The following is a 20,474-nucleotide window of genomic DNA, read 5'->3' as shown; positions in this document are numbered from 1 at the left end:
TGAAGATAAATCATACACGCAGTCATGGTTTCATTTAGCAACTCATTTCTTTAACAACCAAGTTACCAGTCCCATATGCAGTTGCTAAATGAGGACTACTTGTATGATGCTGCCTTATACTGAACTGAGCCATTGGACTATGCAGTTAGATTGTTTATGCTATTTACTTTGGCAGCCGTTGTTAATAATCAGCAGATGTTTCCCCACTTCCACTGAAAACCCAATGGATTTGGAAGACCGATTCCATATGGAAGACCTGTTCATGCGCACTTTCATTCTGAAAATTTTCCTCCTTTGGCCAGATTAAGATTTATACTGTGTCAGTAAGATAGCCAACATCTGTCTTTCAAAGTTCTTTTTACTTCTCTCTGAATTTTTTTTAAAAAGTGCAGGTTTCAATGCTAGTGAGGAAATTTTTATAAGATGCAGATCTTCACATCTACACAAAGTGTGCAAGGAAGACTTGCAAATTCCAGAGACTCCATAGAAAGACTAGCAGTGATATGAGATTGCAGTTGTAAGATTCAGCTTCCTTATCTCTGGCCATTTTTTTGTTACTGATTACTAAATTTGGTGTTGCACAGCTTAATTACATTCCTTTGTGCAGCTACGACATTGGTAGTAATAGTAAAGGTAACTAACGTATTCATGTTTCTCATTTTCCTTCTTTTTTCTAATATTCTTCTTCTTTTAATATTCCTCCTTTCAGTTTCTTTCATGTGGAAAAATTATTTGGATTGACTTCATAATCTGTTCAGAGTAGTATTCACTCAATCAAATTCAACACGTCAGGGTTGCAAGAAATTTGAGGATGGACACTTTTAAGTCATATGTTATAGCCATGCTCTTCGTTATACTCCTTTTTGGAATAAGATCATGTTAATGTGTTGATAGAATTATCGAGAAAACTCTGGGTTTAAAAACACGCGTGTTGTACTAAATACTAGGATTTAGAATTTAAATTGGAATTTAACGTTTTTACAAATGTGGGTTTTTAATTAGTAACAGACAAAATATTTTTGTGCATGTTTGCTTACTTTTATTTTCCACTATGTTTCTTTGGTTATGGGTTAATAAAAACTATCTGATTAAAATACATATATAAAGAAGGATCCTTGCAGAAGACAAGGTCAGAATTTCTTTAAAAGTTTTTTCTTTAAAGAAACAAGATTATGCACGCACCAAACCAATAAAATGAGGCTACAGGCATCAATTTATGATCCATATTTATTCAAAAATAAATGCTGTTTCACTGCTACATTCTGTATTCTGGTATAAACTGATTAAACACTATTTCAAACCAAAACAGGACTGAAAGAAGTATGATAGCATATAGGATGCTTTAGAAGTATGGCAACAAGAACTGGGTCCCTATTAAAACTAGAACTCAAAATCAAATTGAAGGATCCATTGTGTGAAAGAAGTGGTTAGTACGTGCAAAATGTGCTTTACCCAACATTCTGTAGTGAGCTTATCATCACACAGTCTAGTATTAGGCCTTTCAGAAAATTTCCAGAAAATGTCCACTTGTTAGGTATTAGCAAGAAATTGAAAGCCATAATTTTTTTCCAATAAGTTAACTCTAATTTATTCCAATGCAAGTCTTGTGATTTTTCTAATAAACTAGGCATTCAAAGAACGTTTTTGCATGTAAAACCTGAAAACCCCAAGTTTTTTTTTTAAATTCTACACTTGAATAAATAGCTATATTCCATGAATGGGCTTCACGTTCTACCAGCAAATCTGGAAAAATTCTAATTTAATGCTAGTATAATATACATTAAATCATAGAATTTGGAAGAAGCCATAGGGGTCATTTAATCCAACCTCCTACCTGATGTGTTGTTGTTTTTTTGCCAATAGCACTCATTTAAATGTGAGAAACTGTATTCATATTATTTACAAAACTTATCTACCCAACCCATTGCTGAATGTTTGCTCTTTTCTCAATGACACAATAGTTCTATTATAGCCCTGCCCCTTCACGCCCCTTGTTTTGCCTTTCTGTTGATAACTGTCCTATGGGAGCACAAAAGGATAAGGCTTTGATTGCACTACACAACTACCATGTTGCCTTCCTTGATCTCTCCAAGACCCCTAACTGTTAAGGTCTTTTAAATTCTAAATTTAATTAATAATGAAACATGGAATTTCAAACTGTAGGAGTAGTGGCAGAATCTGGGGACGGAGTTAAAAGAGGGATCAGTCTAGAATCCCTACGTAGTTATAAACAAACTAAACCAAACCTTCCTTGAATTCTGTTGAAGGCCAAGCAGGTGCCTGTTAGTTCATGTGCATAGGCATGATTAGCAATAAATCAATTTAATTAGACCTTCACATATGGACCTGATTTTTCATGCCTGACACATAAACGGACAAGACTATTTTCCTTGATGTTGCTGGTATACCAATAGCAGCTTCTCAACTGTGAATGTGCAAAAAAAAAAAAAACATATGCCTTGGATATCATTAATAATATTTATTTTGGAAAAATATTTTAAAAATGAATTTCTTTATTAACAAAAACAGTAAAAAAAAACCTCAAATAACATTTTGCACAATGTTTCATAAATACATTATATACAAAAAAAAAGTCACATAGACCCGAAGTGCCTTTGTACATATTTACCAAAAAAAATTAAATTATTAAAAAAAAAATCACAAAATACCCCAGCTTTACAAATATCCTGAAAATAATTTTTACAGATTAAAAAAAATAACACACTTTCTTTCCCCACCTAATAAAAACACATTTTAGTATAAAAAAGGACAGTAAAGGCAGTGTCTGTATCTCAAGAATCAACTGGCTCATAGAATCCAAAATACACACTCCAGGCAGTGCACACTTCTTGTGTAGGAATTCAGTCCGTTCATTTAAATACATATAGGGGGGAAAAAATCAACTGACCATAGTGCAATGATAAATCTTCATAAAAGGCAGTGCAACAGGTATCTTAGAACACAGAGCTTGACCTAGCCTCCGTCACGTATTATTTGCAGTCCCTTTTGCTAACTTCAGTAGAGAACCAGCTCAGTCTGAATTTAGTTTCTCAGCAGCAGTCAGTGAAGGAATCTTTCTCCCTTTCCTTGTTCAGCAGCATTCATTGGGGCATATCACCTTTGAAAATTGTTTCAAAACAACAATTTTGCCATGTCATCTTTCTTTTACACCTGCAAAGGTTCAAAAGAGAGGCAGAGTGAAAAATAATAATCCAAGGACACCCATTAAGACATAAAAAGGTATTTACTTGATCATTCGGAAAATGAAATATCTCCTCCAGATGAGGCATTTTAAGGAAAGTGGTTTTATTTCCCATCCACCCACCCTTCTCCACAGACAGGGTGACTAAAGCATTTTATTGGACTGAATTGAAAGACTGGAATCTGTCCGCCAATGGCTATTGATGGGATGATGATACCACATATTTTTATGGGGAAGATTCATATGTCTCATGGGCATTAATTTTAAAATTGCCCTACTAACTCATCCTACAAAGCAAATACACCATTATTAGGGCATCCCTTGGAACAAACTGAGCTGCATCAGAGGGAGTGAGGCAATTAGTACAATGGGACAGATTTTGAGCCTGGGAGAGACTATATCTACCTCTGTTGCGATGATACATTCATCTTTCTCTTCTGATATGACATACACTGACTGGTACTTTGTGTCTTTTGAAGTGGAATATACCGATTCTGGCCGTTTTCTTTCAGATGTTTCACTGCAAAGAGAAAAATCCAGAGGAGGTTGGTTTCTCGAATAATTTCAATTATTATTTGCAAATTTAAAACCTGAGCCATTCAGCCACACCCCTCCCATACCTTTTGGGCTGTACTGTGTTTTTCTCCTCTGCTTCTAAATCGTATGTTTCGCCCTTAGCTTCACATCTCCCATGATCCTCTTTAACAGTGTCCTCATGCTTGAGGTCATGGACCAAATTGTAATCCACTGATGGATATCTGACTTTGTAGCCATTTTTGTCAGCATTTTCGCTGTGGAAGTCTATTTTCTTGTTCGTATTCTTAATCTGGGTGGCACCAATGACACTTATGGAGATGTCCTTTTCTCGCTGACAGTTGGCCAGGTTGTTCATGGTCTCAACTTCACTCCTACAGGCATCTTGCTGAGGCTGCTGCTTTTGTGTTTTCAGACGAAAACAGACCACAATGGCAGCACAGCCCAGCAAGAGCATAAGGACTAGGATAACTCCAGCACACACTGCAATCCACGGGAACTGGGAGCTCTGACGTTCTTTGTACGTATCGGTGATGTCAACGATGACTGCTCCTTGAGGGGGTTCAGGAAGCAAGAACTGGCAGTTGAGGCCCCCATAACCACGTGCACATTCACACACGTAACGGTTGTTTCTTTCATGGCAAGTAGCCCCATTGTGGCAGGGATCATGCTCACATTTGCTGACAGGAGTGCTACAGTTCTTTCCATTGTATCCCGGAGGGCAAGTGCAGGAATAGTCGTTGACTCCATCTTGACAGGTCCCTCCGTTTAAGCAAGGAAAAGAGGCACAGTCATCCACGTTATCATCACAGTGTCTTCCCGTGAAGCCAGCCTGACATTGGCATATGTAGGAATTCGTAAGATCCACACACTGAGCTCCTGCAAAGGTTTGGAGAGGACAATGATAAATAGGAGGAACTAGACATAGGGACTGACAATGCTACTGATGGATCTATTATATCTATCCAGCGTGCCGCCTATTTCATCTTTGCAAAAAGCCTGCAAATAAGAGACAGGGACAATTCAAGGTCATCCAGACAGTTTTATGGATTCAAGAGGACCAGGGTTTACAAAATCAGTACCTCAAAAGCTTAATGCTATAGAGCTTTTTGCTGTTGGCTTAAAGTATTTAATTTTCATAAGAACAGAACAGGAATGAATGAATGAATGAATGAATGAATGAATGAATGAATAGTACATTCTTCTAAGCTATCATATTACTTGTATGATATATTTTTACGACTATTTTAAAGGCAGGCTTCGATTACTGTAATGCAAAGGTGGGGAACTATGGCCCTTTTATGATTTGTGGCCTTCAACTTCCAAAATTCCTGAACCCACCCCTGCTCTAATGAATGGATGTTTAGAGTATTTAAAAATCAGGTCACTTATCTGGTTCCTTTGAAATGTTTGCGGGGGTGGGGTTTGTACCTGATTAACATAATATTGTCTAAGCAACTAAGAGTGAAACAAGTTACCAACCGCCTTAAAACAGAATAAAAGCCTTCAGGTTATTTTAAGTACACAACAGAACCAATGTGGCAGCACATATTCTGCATTGGGCCACCTCAGGCTATTTTCATACCCAACAGAAAAAAATGTGTTTTTTTTCATACATGACATGAACAAATGAAATCTCCCCAAACATTGCAAAAATAAGATTATCTTTCCCACCTCAATTTCTTGTTTTCTACAACCTGTTCCCGTTATTTTCTTAATTAAAGTGGAGCTTAATATGTTACGGAAACATTAAAAGGAGTCTAATTCAGTCAGTTAACTAACTCCCAAGACTAAATTTAGCCTAAATCCACTGCTGAATAGGGATAAACTATTTCCTACCAACTACCTTGGTGTGGAACACCAATCCTAGTCTAGTGTCCTATTCTGCACAACTATCCCATGAAGGGTGAGAGAGCATGTGGCCCCTGAAAAAGCTAACCTCTTCCTCACAGAAGACACCATAAATGTTATCAGCACACAGTATTCCTTCCAAACACTCTGACCGAAGTGCTTGAACATCCCCCTATGCTGCATCTCTAGGCAAGGAGAAGGGAATACAGCTTTGCCAGTAGCCTTTGGGTTCGGGTCTCAAAGTCCCAAGCACTTCCTGAAGGCACCGGGTGGGATTCTGGTCTTCCCAGATATGACTATTTGCTATGAGAATCCACCAGCAAATTTGTGGGACAAGGGTCAACTGACTATAAAGATTTTCAATCATCCAAAGACAACTGGACTTGGTTTATTTTTCCTTTGAAAACATTTTACTTCTCATCCAAGAAGCTTCTTCAGTTCTTGGATGAGAAACGAAACATTTGGAAAGGGAAAAAAGAAAACCCAATTGCCTTTAGGAAAAAGCACCTTTGGGAAAACTTCCAAATATGAACTTTTCATCGATAGATAAAAGTGGACCATTCAAGAACATATTGTTACTCCTGCTTTAAGTGAAAAAGGATAAACTGACTCATCAAGTCAGTGTCATTGAGCCTGGTACTTCAAGATCAGTTGACAGCCAGTTTCATCACCAACCAGATGGACTGAGACTCCAACATCTTTAAGGAGGCATCATGTATTTGGTGGCATTAAGCATCACGTTTATAAGGACTGTATTTTTGCTAAAGAGGGGTATGCCCTGCCATCCTACAAGGGCTCACTTAAATGGAAATCCCACATACAATCTTACAAATGGGATTTCAGGCTCTTTTGGCCTTATTTCACATATAGATTGATAAAGGTTACATGCTTTCAACGTTAGGTTAAAGAACAGCAAGCCTCTCAGATTAATTCAGACAAAACTCTGGAGTCTACAGTTTTAGTTTTAAATGTTAGTCTGGAGTCTACAAATTTTAGTTTACTGCACAATGACTGGATCATTCCAGCCGGCAATTATACTGATTTAAATTTTCAAATTAACCTTTTATATCTAGGTTTCTTTTTGGATTCTGCCTTTAGCCTAGTTTGGAAAGGAAAAAATAAAACAGATGTGAAACTCAGCTTTCCTGAATCTGATGCCCTCTATGTTGAACCTCAACTAGCATACTCAATGGTAGCTGAACTGGGGAATTGAAAGAATTGAAATGCAACATGACTAGAGGAAGCTGGGCAGGGCAGATAAATCTTTTCAGAAATGTTATCGCGGAAATGCCATTCATATTAAATGCACCCTTCTTCTCCTTATGAAATGCCAAAGTAAAATTTCTCCAAACGGGAAAATTGAGTTGGTGTCTTTTTGTGTTCTTATCAGTTTCCCGGTTTTATAAAAAGCTGCACAACAGCTTCAGAATTGTTTAAGAATTACTGAAGAGTGTCAGGCTTACTCTGAAGACCACACACTCACAAACGGTTGCTTCTCTTCCCACAGAAACCAGTGTGGCTTAGCATGCTTCAGCACTGCTTGGATCTCTCTCTCTTCCTCCATTAAATCAAGACCTCCCATTATTATAGCATGTCAAGGGAACGGCAGCGAGAGGTTTACTCGCTTCCCCTTAGAAGTTAAGTGAACTGCAGCAAGAAGGTCATTCACTTCCCATGGATGTTTAGGGCAAAATGGCCATTAATTTGAATGGGTAATCAAATACAGGTACCGGTCTGGCTTACCATTAGCACAAGGACTGGAGCTGCAATAGTCAATTTTCTTTTCGCAGTTAAATCCAGAGTAACCCACAGGGCAACGGCAACTATATCCACCTTCAGGGTTGTCCGTACACCGTCCTCCATTGAAGCAAGGCCCATCGGCACAAGTCATTGCACCCAGCTCGCAGTTTTTACCATAAAAGCCAGGTGGACAGGTACAGGAGTAGCTGTTCTCAAGGTCCTGTTGGAAGGAAGACCCACCCTGTTTAGCAATCTTTACTACGTATCTTAACAATTGGGACGAAGCCCTCTTTTCAGACTAGGTGCAGAGGTAGCATTAACTTACAGTACAACTTCCTCCGTTCTTGCAAGGGTTGACATCGCATTCGTTGATTTCAATCTCACAATTGGAACCCGTGTAACCAGGACGGCAAGAACAGGTATAACTTCCTTGGCCCGTGTTGGTACAAGTGGCAGCATTTTTGCAAGGCTTATGGTGCGTACAGTAATTTAGATCTGTGGGAGAAGTTGCAGACAAAAAGGTTACATCCAGAAGATTGCCTGTGGCTCTGCAAGGACATTACCTACATTTAGTTTAAGAGAGATCCAAGCCTAAGAAAACTGAACTTGTATAAAAGTTAGAAACGATAGAACTTACCCTGGTTACAAAAAAGACCGCCCCATCCTTCCTGACAATTGCACTGCCAAGGTTGTTGGCAGGTACCGTGAAGACAACCTGGGTATCGGATGCATTCATCACAGTAACGCCCTTGCCAACCAACACGGCATCTGTGAAAACAAATTTTAAACAATTTTAGAACAGGAAGTCCCTCTCAAGCTGAAAATTATTTCAATTAAAACTAAACAAACATCAAACTTAAGTAGTGTACCTCTTACAGTGTTATTGATTTTACTAAAGCTCAGAAGCTTTTTCGCTCCCCGAAATACTTTTTAGGTATGTGAACAAGCTAATCTCTTTGATTTTTGTTGTCCTTATTCTGATGGTAGCCTTGATTTATTAACCATCACTTTTATAAATCACCCTTCTTCCAAGACGCTAAGGATGCTAATCCCATTTAATCTCCACATTAACTCTGCAAAGATGATTATGCTGACAGAAAAAAATTGATTTCCCAAGGGCCACATATTTTTATAATTCATCAGTGAGGCGTAGACTTCCCTGGTCCAAACTAAAACACATCCATTCTCCCCTTGATTGAGTTATTCCAGCAATCACACCCATAAACCGCCATCTAATTATTCCATCAAATTAATTATAATTCTTCCATGATTTCAAAAGGCTAGATACAAGGCACAGTGCATCCATTATGTTTGAAAGTTAATGTGCTCCTGCTAGACACTAAGCCCCATTCAACTTCTTCTAAATATCCATAAATTCTGGAGTGGTGCTTCGGCTCCCTCTTATTTGACTCACAGAGACATTAGGTTAAGAAGTAAAGCAGGCCTGAATATAATCAAATCTGGGATTCTCAAATCAAGTTTGCTGACAGAAGGATGGAGAGGGAGCAGGAGAGGTCTGGAAACTTACTTGCATTCTCCAGGCTTGTCACAGAATCCATGTTGGTCATCACAGCCTGGCAAGCAAATTGCTGCAAAACACAAAGAAACCAAAATATATCCATAAGACTTTTGGAGCCTTGTGAGCTTAGGTCAAATTCTTCTTTTTGACAGTCGAGTTGGTGACAGCAGCTAAGTGAATCTTCGGAGCTCGCTAAGAGTAGTAGTAGTTGTGCTTTTGTAACAGGGGGCTTTACTTATCACTAGGAATGAGCATTCCCTTTAATGCAGTTGGCACACAAACAAAAGAGAGCACACAATGACTCCTTTCCGCATAAAATCCCATCCACCTTTTCTTCCTAGTAAGGGTCAGAAGTCCTATTTCCCCCACCCCATCCCATTCAATACCAGAGCTCCTCCTCTTGGTATCCTCAGCAAGTATAAGAGAGAGGGAGAAGGGAGGGAGAGAGCATGCACAGATAAGGATAGACAGCTGGTGTGCAGGGTGCCAGCCGGGACAGCTGCTCCATTGTCTATTCTCTCCCAGCAGCTGCCCCACTGCAACAATACCCCAACTCCTTACAGCCAATCAGAGCCAAGATGTGCTTTCTCATCAGCCTATCCCTACCCAGATCTAATCTATGGCACGCGCATGATTTCTGGGCAAAGGGGAAGGGTTTTTCTTATTCAAATAATTAAGTCTAAAGTTCTTTCACACACACACACACCCAAAAGGAAGGAGGGGGAGTGGAGCCTGAAGAACACAGACTTGTAGGAAGGAGGTAAGCAGGCCAGCAGGAGGGAGGTTGGGAGCAGGGCGGGAAGGCAATACTTCTGCTCATTACTTTGCCTGGTTATGGAACTCATTAAGCAGGCACTGTGAGTTTTAACCCCACAAAGCAAGCCAGAGACAATGACAAGCCCAGAAGGAGAAACAGAAGACGAAGAAGAATGGGACTGATCATCAGATTGTTAAAGGGGGTGGGGGGGAAGTGAGAGAGAGAGAGAGAGAGAGGAGGAATGAATGGGGCAAGTGTGCGGACGAGACAAGCCTGCCAATTTTGGGACAGGCTTTTGGGTTGACATCATTTCCCACTCCCCAACCCCAACCCAAGTAAATGCACCATGCATTCTAACAACTTGCTCACAAGGTTCAGAAATTTTTGGAAAAGAAAAGCAGGAAGGATTTTTTTTTCTCTTTCCAAAGGCTTCCAACAACATCTTATTTCTCATCTCCTCCCCTAAATCTAATTAAAGGGGGCATCATATGCTGGATCGGGGGTTTTTTCTTACTAACTTGACCCATAAGCAAATCAGAACCATGGTGACCCTCCTGCTAAAGAATAGATTTTGGGGCCTGTACGAAGCAGCTTCTCTGCATCCTGAGAGAACTCCTTGATCTGGACCATTGCAGCATTCATTAAGGAAGCACCCTTACTGAGAAAATCAAATGACTCCATTTGGACAGATCAAATGGAAGCATCCCACTAGGCCAATTCAATTCAGCTGGCTGCTTCCATCCATTGGAAAGGGGTCTCTTCAAGAGCAGAGCAGGCCTTTTTATAGCCTAGACCAGGGTGTCCAACCTTGCAACTTGTGGACTTCAACTCCCAGAATTCCTCAGCCAGCAAAGCTGGCTGAGGAATTCTGGGAGTTGAAGTCCACAAGTCTTAAAGTTGCCAAGGTTGGACACCCCTGGCCTAGATTAAAATGGCCAATTGTTTCGATTCATCACTTTGAAGAGAGACATTTCAATTCAGTGTTTTTGCCAAAGTACTTTGGTCAAAGCTTCATCCAGTTGAAATCCCCCTTCCCATCTCTGCACAACCCCCCAGTAGATGTTGGGCCTATGAAGTCGTAACAGTGTTTTGTTTGTTGTATTTCCTCCAGGAGCTCAAGGCCAACATACCAGTTCCTAGACTAGTAATTAAGTTGGTATGCCATACTAATTCACACTGGCCATGGCTTAACATAATAGCCTGAATTTAGACAGTTACTTGAGGCATATACAGTAAAAATTGTAAAACAAATAATAATCCTGCCCTGACTTCAACACTACTTTTAAACACTCTCCCACCAGGCAAAGTATCAAGCAACTTTAAACCCAAGCAATATCCAGAAGAGACTTATTTATCATGAAAGGATGGAAGATTTCATGCTAAATCATAATCTATTAATCTGTGGATTCAAATGTGAAGGAATTTTTTTAAAGAAGCATAAGGATAGCACCAAACTGATTAGGGCTGGCTGGACATCTGAAAATTAATGATATAATAAAGAACTAAACTGGGAGGAGGGGCAAAATTCCATTAAGTCCTCTGCTAAGAGGTACAAACCTAAAACCTCTTGAGAATAAGAATTAATCATGCAATTTCTTGGAATCTGGCCAGTATTGCCGCTGGCTGTTTTCCATGTTATTTACGATCCACTCTGGCTAGTTAAGTATATGAGTGCTTACTTGCTCTGCTTCCCGGATATTTATATTTGCAGTTACGTCCCTGTAATGCATCAGTGTGTGACTTTGGACGAAGAAAGTCTAGTTCAAGGTTAGGCCATCTGATGCCCTCCAGATGTTTGGAGCCACGACCCTTATAAACTGCAGCTGGCATAGAAGATAGCCAGGAATTCTGGAAAATGTCATCCAGATCACTTGGAAGTTTAATGGAATATATTTCTAACTTTACTTTTCTGAATTTCACTATCACTATTGACGTTTAATATAATTGTCTAGAGAACAAACTGATTTCAGAAAGACTTTTTTTGCTTTTAAAAATGGCATGACTGATAACCCACTGAAATTAAGGGTACAACCAGGATTTATGAGGTTTGGTGATTTATGATGTGCTTCCCTGCTTGTCATCAGCTGCTTGCAGAGAAGCAGCCTTTGAAACAGCCCTCTTTTTCTGATTTTTTAACTGCAGCTGTGCCTCGTTCGGCAGCTGAAGTTGAAAAATCAGGAAATAAAAGATCAGGTAAGAGCCCGGGCGGACAGATGGGCAAAAACATCAGCAGACATAGAACCGGTTCTATGTCTGCTGCTCTTCAGAGCTACCGGTTCTACAGAGGTGGACAGAACCGGCAGAAACCCACCCTGGGTACAACTTCTATTTGGGGGACTTCCCCTTGTATAAACATCAGCTATCAAGTTTTCCCTGTGTCACCCAGGCCTTTCCTAAGCCAGTCCTAAGCCTATGCTAGTTTCTTCTTACTAGACTAAGTTAGTCTTTCAGAAAGGAAGACAGTCTAGAACAAGGATCTTCAAACTTGGCAAGTTTAAGACTTGTGGACTTCAATTCCCAGAATTCCTGAGCTAACATGACTGGAGGAGGAATTCTGGGAGTTGAAGTCCACAAGTCTTAAAGCTGTCCAGTTTGAAGACCCCGTCTAGAATAGTAACATGCCAAGGGCAAAAAATAGGGGAGACAGTTAGGATTTTGTTGTTGTTTTTAATATCTTTTCCAAATATAAGATTGCAACCATGTATTTACTAAGCCACCAGGATGTCATAGAACTACTTGCTAGACAGTAAGTGAAGGAAATGGTTGGGAGATAAAATGAAGAAAAGAAGAACATTTTGTCACCTTTTTCTGTTCTTCTCCTCAACACTACCCTACCCATATCTTAGATCGTTTACTATCCAACACTGTATAATTCTACAGCATCTGAAAACTGACCTAATTCAATGGTCTAATGGTCTAATAAACATGCCATCTAATAGAAACATTGGAATTCAGATAAAAGAAATAAGAACTGCCTTCTTTGCTCATAACAAAATGCTTGCAAAATGCATTTATTGGACAGCCAAATTATGATAGCCATTTCGATGCATGTCAGTTTGTTGGATGCACTCAATAAATAATAGAGGGAATTAGGTGGATCAATTTGGCTTACATTACTAATTAATTAATGAACAATACAGCCCTTTGTGGGATTTGTAAGGTTTAATGTCAGGGTTGTCTGAGACATTTTGCCACCCAAGATGAATGACAAGATGGCATTATCTTCCTTTCCCATACAAAGAAACCAACAAGATGCCTTTTTTACTTTGATTTTGGCATTGATATTTGACTCAGTTCAGTCTAGCATCCAGGGTCTTGTTCCATAGCAGAAAAGAGCAGCTGAGGAGTTTAAGAATTGCAGCAGGGACCCCGCACTCCTGTTCCTCCCCATCCCCAATGGTTCCCAGCTAGAGGCATCTCTTCATCATGCTCATGGTATGGCTAACTTTATTTAATGTCCGTTAAATGTAGTTATATTTATTCGAAGAAAAAATTACGAACTTCAAGCAACTTTATTCTACAGCAAATTTGTTTAAATTGTCACTGAATATGTATGTGAGTTTCCTTAATTGCTTCATTCACTGAAGGAACAGTCAGGCCTCCAATTAAAATAATTTGACTGTTACTCTGATTCTCTAATGGCCACTATTGTATTGATCAAGAGGGAATATGGAATTCTTCACTTTTTGAAAGAAGGAATGAGAATTCTAAAACACTATCAACTTTTTCCAGAACTTCTATATCAGCCCTTCCCAGTGTAATGCCCTCCAGCTGTGTTGGACTATGGTATCTTGGTTGGGAATTATGGAAATTGAGGACTAAAACTGCTAGAGGCTACAGGTTGAAGAAGTTGCTGTACATAATTTGGCTGATGTTCATGAAGGAAATTTCTAACCTAAGATAGAGGATCCTACATTTTGCAGATATTGTTTCACTTGCAATTTCAAAGAACAGAATCCAGCTGGCATTGATGTTAAGCCCTTGCAATTCTCAGATTTTAAACGGATTAATACTTAATGGATCTCTGCATTCAAAATTACAAAGAATTGTTTTGGATCTTGCAGCATCTCTCTGCTATTCATTATAGCAGCTTGATTTTTTTCAGGGTTCTATGAAAATTTGAAAACATGTTTGTTTTAAGGAATCAACTCAACAAAATTAAGGCAATTCTTAAAACAATGAGACCTTTTCTTCAAAGTCAGTCTCTTTCTTCCAAATCACTCTTAAAAACAGCCTTAAGACATAATGTTAGCTGGACTGTGATCATAATTTTGAAAATAATGAGAGATCTTTGCAGGCCTTTATTCTTTTGTCCTTGTAAGTGAAGTTATCATACATATAATTATATGATTAATAATTGGTATAATTTTTATCATTGCTATTCATTAATTTACCTCATTTCACGATCAAATGCTATTCATGCTGTATTTTATCCTTGCCAAATATCTTAATGAGTACAGATTCATAGTTTTGTGTGTATATATAGTGTCGTTATGTACATAATTTATTTGCATTCTTATCAATTGGAAATGGCAATGGGCTATACCAACAGAGAACCTCCCAAGGGAAACCACCATCATTTTGTCCAATGGCAAAGAGGGATCATTTCCCTTATTATTCATTGAGTGGGGCATGTTTGGATTTATGCAGAGTAACCAGAATCAACAGAAAGAAAATTGAAGTTTTCATCTATGGATACTCACGGTCACTGCAGTAGAGTCCCTTCCAGCCTGGATTGCAGATCTTTTCCCCACGTTCTCCACAAGTGAAGTGGCCAAAGGCATCGTCCCGAGGGCGACAAAAGACAGAACAGCCTTCTCCATAGTAATGCTCATCACACACAAATCGGTAGGAGTACTTGAGGTCAGTGTGACCACTGGTATGCAGGTCACTGGACCATTCTTCCCCAACAGTCAAATGTCTCTGTGTAGCCAGGCGGCTAATGAGACGTTCTGGATTCTCTGAAGAGGGAAGGGTAGAGTGGAATAAGGAAATGGAATAGCAACACAGTTCAGTAATTAAGAAAGACCTAGAAGATCTTTGGGAAGGGTTGGGTGTTTCTAAGTATGTTGCCGAAGACAGGTGTTTATGAGAGAATGCTATTGGCTTGACCTCTAGCCCAGTGGCTGAAGACAATGTAAGACAAGTCCATTAAATAGGGAATTAGATTAGAAGGGATGTGTAAAATTGTCTTCGCAACTGTAGTTGCCCTTCAAGTGTGCCAGACTGTTTTCCCCATCATGGAAAGGTAACATAGGGATCATGAATTAGGAAGTCCTCCAGGTTAAGAAGGACTCCTGAATATACCACTTGGGAAAACATTATTTACCTGTGCTGAGGTCATCGGGAGAGTCAGTGTGCAGAGCTTCAATGATGAGAGAGAAAGTGCCCTGCACGATACAGAGAAGGGAGAAACAATGAATGAGAAGGCCTGCAGTCAGCAGAATACTATCATCACAGGAGACTACAGCCACAACAGCCAGCATGACTCTCTAATCCCCTGACTCAGGCCTCTCTTTTTTTTTCCCCTCAAGGAAATGGCAGCACTTTTTCAAAACTTGCTTCCTGGCCTGTTTTTTCAGCCTGCTCATACAGGATATGGTATTAAAATGGAGCAGCGAGGGGAAACGGGGAGGGCCTGAGAAGAGCCTTGACTGCCAATCCTCCCCCTCTGCTTTGCCTACTGAGAATAATGAAGAGGGAGGGTGGAGGGAGGGAGGGAGGGGAAGGATGCTAGAAGAGTGATGGTGGGCCAAACTGGCAACAGCTTTGATATTTCCACAGTAGTCAATCCTGCCTTCAACATTCCTTTAATGGATCAGCTGTGGCTCCTAGTGATGATCAACTGTCAACTTGCCACTGCCAAATAGCAGTTTGCAAAAAAAATTGCATTTCCAGTGGCAGAATTTCAGCATACCATACAATCTAGATAAAGATGTTAGAGCTGTAGAATGATGGATAGTCCCTGATAGGTAAGAACCACCTCCAAGTCAACAGCACTGGTAACCATTCAGCTGCACTGAATACTCCAGGAAATACCAGGAAAGCACCCACCTAACTGAAGGTCTTGAGAAAGGGCCAGACACCCTTTTGTAGGATAAGGAAAAAGTTCTATGCTTGCAAAACAGACACCCATTTTGATTACATCACTGAAGGCAACCTGGTACCATCCAGGTTGCTGAGGTTTCAACTCTCATTAACTATAGCCAGAAAGGCCAATGGCAGTGGACTGCAGGAAATGTAGTCTAAAACATTTACATCAGTGTTTCTCCAGCTTGGCAACTTTCAAATGTGTAGACTTCAACTCCCAGATTTCCCCAGGCAGCCATGTAGTCCACACATCTTAAAAGCTGCCTCGTTGGAGAAATATTGTTCTAGAGGATAACCTGTTGCCTGCTCTTAAAGCATGCAAAGAAGAGGCTTCTAGCATTTTTAAATGAGTGCAGAGCTGTTCCTTTCCTTTGGCATGAAGAAAATCATGGGGAAAGAGGAAAATAAGGCACAGGAGGTGGCCAAGACAAATGACATCTGAACCCATATAATAGTCTGTGAACTGCACAGTAAAAGCCTCTCATGGAAGCTCCTTCCGTTATTACTTGACTTGAAATAAATTAGAACCTTTGGTTCTGAACCCAGAATCTGTCCATTTAAGTGCACTCAAGAGTACCATTAAGTGTTCCACCTTTTGGAAAGATTAAAATTAATCCATCCTCTCTAGACTTCTCGACCCTTGCTTTTTCCATTGTGAACATCCATTTCCTAATCTAGATAAAATGGCATTCCAAGGTCATTTCCTCACTAATGATGTGTGTGTGTGTGTAAAATGTATATATTGTATATATTGTAGCAGTCTCAAAGGTGCTTTTTCAAGAAGCAAGTGAACTTTCTTGTTTTTCTTTGAAGACGTTTCGCTTCTCATGCAAGAAGCTTCTTGAGCTGTGACAGGATGGTGAGGAATGGAAGGATTTATATTCCTTGCGGACAGCTGGTCATTTGCATTCTTTTAGAAAGAATGCAAAGGGAAAAATGTAAAGGAAAACCAGAAAGTCGTCTTGCCTCTTGAAAAAGCACCTTTGGGACAACTATGACCTGGATGACTGAGAATCTCCATAGACATATTATAGCAGTGTTATCCCAATACAGATCACCAAAGTAATGGTTAGGCTTTTTACCATTGGCAAGACAGCCCTAATTAGAAGATGGCTCTCATCTGTGTCTGTAACTAAACAGAGTGGCATTCTATTTCGCAAATAATTGACAGGTTCTTCCACTGCATTCAAAATGCTACCTGATTACACATTTGTAACACAATTTAAGCCTCTTTGATGTGGACTTAAGTCAAGTCTACCCTCTTGCATGCAAACCTCTCCCTCCCTCAGTCTTAGGCCTCTTCTCAGGAGCTCGGGCGATCTTACCGGCCAGGTGAAGCCGAAGGGGAACCGGATGGGGTTGCTGAAAGAGGCTTCGCTGCCGCTGATGGCGGCGCTGTCTGGGACGCTGAACGAGTTGGCTCCAAGAACCGGCGTGACGGCACTGCCGTAGGTACAAGGCGGCTCTGGGGACACGCTAGTTTGGTAGTGCTTAAGGCACACGCGGAAGAAAGTTTTGCAGTCGCACTGCTGCAAGCCAGCCGGAGCGCCAGCGCCGGGATTGGCGGAGCCCAGGCCCTCTCGGCAGCAGTTGAGGTTGCCCAGAAGTCCCTTCTTATTGACAAACTCCTGCAGCTTCAGCTCGAAGACGCCGGAGGTCCAAACCTGCGGAGAAGGGCCGGGGTGGGGAGTGGGGAAGGTAAAGGCACCCGGTTAGAGAGGCTTTTGGAGCAGCGAGGGTTGATCTGGGGCAGCGCCGCGGTCGGGCCCTGGATCGCCTCGAAGGGGCGAAGCAAATGGGTCAATTAAAGTTCTGGCGCCGCAAGCGGACAGCGGCGCGCGCGCGCTCCCCCCACGCCGCGCGTAATGGGCAACCTCCCGCCGAGCCGAGCGCGGAGGCAGAATTGTCCACGACGACGCGCCCGGTTGATGCCGACGGTGAGGTGGGTGGGTGGGTGGTAAGAAACCCGCGGAGGGGGTGGGTGGGAGAGACAGAGAGCGAGCGAGCATGTGTCCCGAGTCTCGCAGACCCGGGAATCCTAAGGAAGCGCTCGAGCCGCGCTTTTCCCTTAACCGCGAACGCGGAAGCTCCTCGTGGGAACGCGGTACTCGGCTCTGCAAAATTTCTCGGAGGGAGGACGACCGGCGCAGGTTGCCCGCGCGTTCCCCACCCCAACCTTCGCCAGACCGCCACTGCGCTCCCAGAGAGGAGCCGCCAACTTTTGGGGATGGTGGAATGCCCAGAGCCCCGTCGGCACGCACAACCCCCCCCCCCACACACACACACTCTTCCGCATCCCCTCATCGCCCCTGAGGGCTTACCTGGCAGGGAAGCTGAAGCACGCAAAAGACTACGAAAGCCAGCGTGGACCGTCCACCCATTTTGGCAGGGCTGATGAAGCGGGGGAAGGGGAAGGAAAAGAGGTCTGGGCTTCTTTTTCCCTTCTTGTCCCCGGTTTTCCTTTCCAAAGGAAGAAACGGCAAACCAAGACGAGCTTCTGTCAAGTCGAAGATCCGGACGTTTCTCCGCTCCGAGCCTGGCCGGAGGGGGATTAGAATGAAGATTTATTTGTTTGGAGTCTCTCTCTCTCTTTCTCCCCCCCGCGACCCCCCTCGCCGATGCCTTTCAGATACGCCCTTTAGTTGACTGACAGATCTTGTTTTATAAAGATGAATTAGGCGCAAGGAAAAAGGACTACCCTCCTCTTGGCGCTTTGGTTTCTCTGGCTCCAACCAAAGCAGAGAAAAAGCCACTTTAATTCCCAGGGACGAAGAAAAAAAACTTCCCAAAGCAGATTAAAATAATCAACGATCTGGAAATCCCTCAGGGGACGAGAAGATAATTTCCGGTGGCTTCAGGCGAAGAGTGGCGGGTTTTTTGTTTTGGCGTGCATGTGGTTTTAGTTTTGCGGAGGGGTTTGGCGATTACGCACAAGCAGCCGTTTTCAAATCCCCCAAGCTTTTGCTGGTCGCCACTTTCTGGCAATGAATTCCGATCGATGTGTTGCCTTTTTTTTTTTAACCAAAAAAAAAAAAAAATCCAAGCCGAATTTCACCACCACCACTCGCGCAAAAAAAGAAAAAAAAACCCAGGCAAAATGTTGCTTCGTAGGTTTCCAAAGTCGATGGCTTAGCGGTGCCCGCGTTAATGTCTACTCTCCGCTTTAATCATGGGTGAGCTTTCGCCTTGAAACTGCCCGCGTGATTGGGGTAAAATTATTTTCCCTTTTTTTTCCTTTTTCTTTTTTTTTCCGGTTTTTTTTTCTTTTTAATTTTTTGCCCACTGGCTTGCTCTGTAGCGCTAAGGATCTGCCTGCGTTCGGGCGCCTGCCTGCCTTATATCTCGCCGGCCGCCTGCATGGCTAATGAGATGCAAATGAGCAGCCCCCCAATCTGGCTAGAGCGGTCACAAAGGAACCACTTTTCCAAGCCTCCCTCTCAATGGATCGCCAAATGGTCAGTGAGCTGTAAAATGGGCAACCCTCGTCCTCTTCTTTCCCCCCCCTCCAACTCCCACCAAAATCTTTAAAGGGGAGGAGGGGGCGCTGATTTACATGCCTGCAAATTTAGTAACCGCAAGAACCGACCTTCCCCGCCACACGCACACCCTTGCTCTTCTTTCCCAATAGAGAGGCTGGCTCGCGCTTTTTCTTCTCCGAATAGGAAAAACCTTTCAAGCAACAAAAAAACCGGTGGATTATTGGAAACGTCTTTAAAACGCGCCTATGCGTTCGCGTGCGCGCACCGGGCTTTTTTCTTCTCGCTTCTTTTCTTAAGCAAAGAGTCTGCAGGGATGCGTAAATCCGCCCACTGTCCTCGAGCCTTTCCGACATCGGATTACAATTCCCATCACCTTGACCCAAAGTGATGGGAACTGTAGTACAACGCATCTATCCAGCGCAGAGGAGTCTCTCTTCCGCTGGGAATCCGGCATCTCTTTGAACTCTCCTTTTATGTTTCATAACGTCTTGGGAGAAACGAGACAAGGGAAGGAAACGCAATTTCGGGAGACGTGGACGCAGTCAGATTCCCAAAGTGTCTTGTTGTACAGTCTTGTTGGGATTTTTTTTCCCCCAAAGGCGGTTAAACCCTCGGTTAGTTGCGCTATGGGATTTGGGGGATCCTAGAGCCAGGGATACGGGCGATGAGTTGGATAGGAAGGTTCCAAAAAGTCCCTGCGCGCTTTTCCCTGGATCCTTACGCGCAATAACCCTCCCCACCCCGAAGACGTTCAGTTGCAAACAATCCGGAAAAGACCCCTTTGCCTTGTGTTAAGTTCCAAGAGCGGGGAGAAGGGGGAGGGATGGACGAGAGAAGTTTGGCTGGGTAAACAGCCTTGCTTTTTAAAGACCCCAAAAAGAAGCTCTTTCAGTCCCTCGCTCCACTCCAGCCCCCCCCCTTCTTTTTCCCTTTCCCCTAAATTCTTGGCGAACTTGCAACGGTCGAAGCCCCGACTTCGTTTCTTCTCCCCTTCTCTCCCAGTGCCTTGAGCTGTCTCTTTCTGCCTTTTTTCTCCCTTCTCTGAGCTTACTTTTTTGTGTTGTGTGTGTGTTTAACGTGAGCGGTGTGGGTCGTTCGCGTGGCTGTCATTAAGGCAGTTTGTTATTATGGGAGGCCTGCATCAGTTGGCGCTTTGTGCCCTCAGCTGTATGGTAATGTGGACAAGCACCTGCTCTCTGCACAATGCAACCGAGAGAAAGAGCTCCCCTCAGCGCACGCTACTGACTCTACAACAATGTGCGCCCATTTTAAAAAGAAATCCCTTTCCACGGCCTTCCTTCC

General features: G+C 42.2%; 1 protein-coding gene across 1 annotated transcript; it reads right to left on the bottom strand.

Annotated features, from left to right (window-relative positions):
• Positions 1-2,464: 2,464 nt before the first annotated feature.
• On the bottom strand, positions 2,465-19,657 carry DLL1 (delta like canonical Notch ligand 1). The gene is made up of 11 exons (XM_026669492.2): positions 18,015-19,657; positions 17,019-17,357; positions 14,933-14,993; positions 14,307-14,564; positions 8,856-8,916; positions 7,965-8,095; positions 7,653-7,822; positions 7,331-7,547; positions 3,823-4,615; positions 3,608-3,722; positions 2,465-3,171 (listed from the first exon to the last, which is right to left on the bottom strand). The coding sequence occupies exons 1-11, from the start codon at positions 18,072-18,074 to the stop codon at positions 3,166-3,168; spliced, it is 2,211 nt and encodes a 736-aa protein (XP_026525277.1). The 5' UTR covers positions 18,075-19,657; the 3' UTR covers positions 2,465-3,165.
• Between the last annotated feature and the right edge of the window lie 817 nt (positions 19,658-20,474).

The sequence above is a fragment of the Notechis scutatus genome, chromosome 1, assembly GCF_049901735.1.
Source record: "Notechis scutatus isolate UNSWTSFEM ecotype Mainland chromosome 1, rNotScu1.2, whole genome shotgun sequence".
NCBI lineage: Eukaryota > Metazoa > Chordata > Lepidosauria > Squamata > Elapidae > Notechis > Notechis scutatus.
Note: the sequence above shows the minus strand (reverse complement) of the source record. Positions and strands in the feature narration are given on the sequence as shown.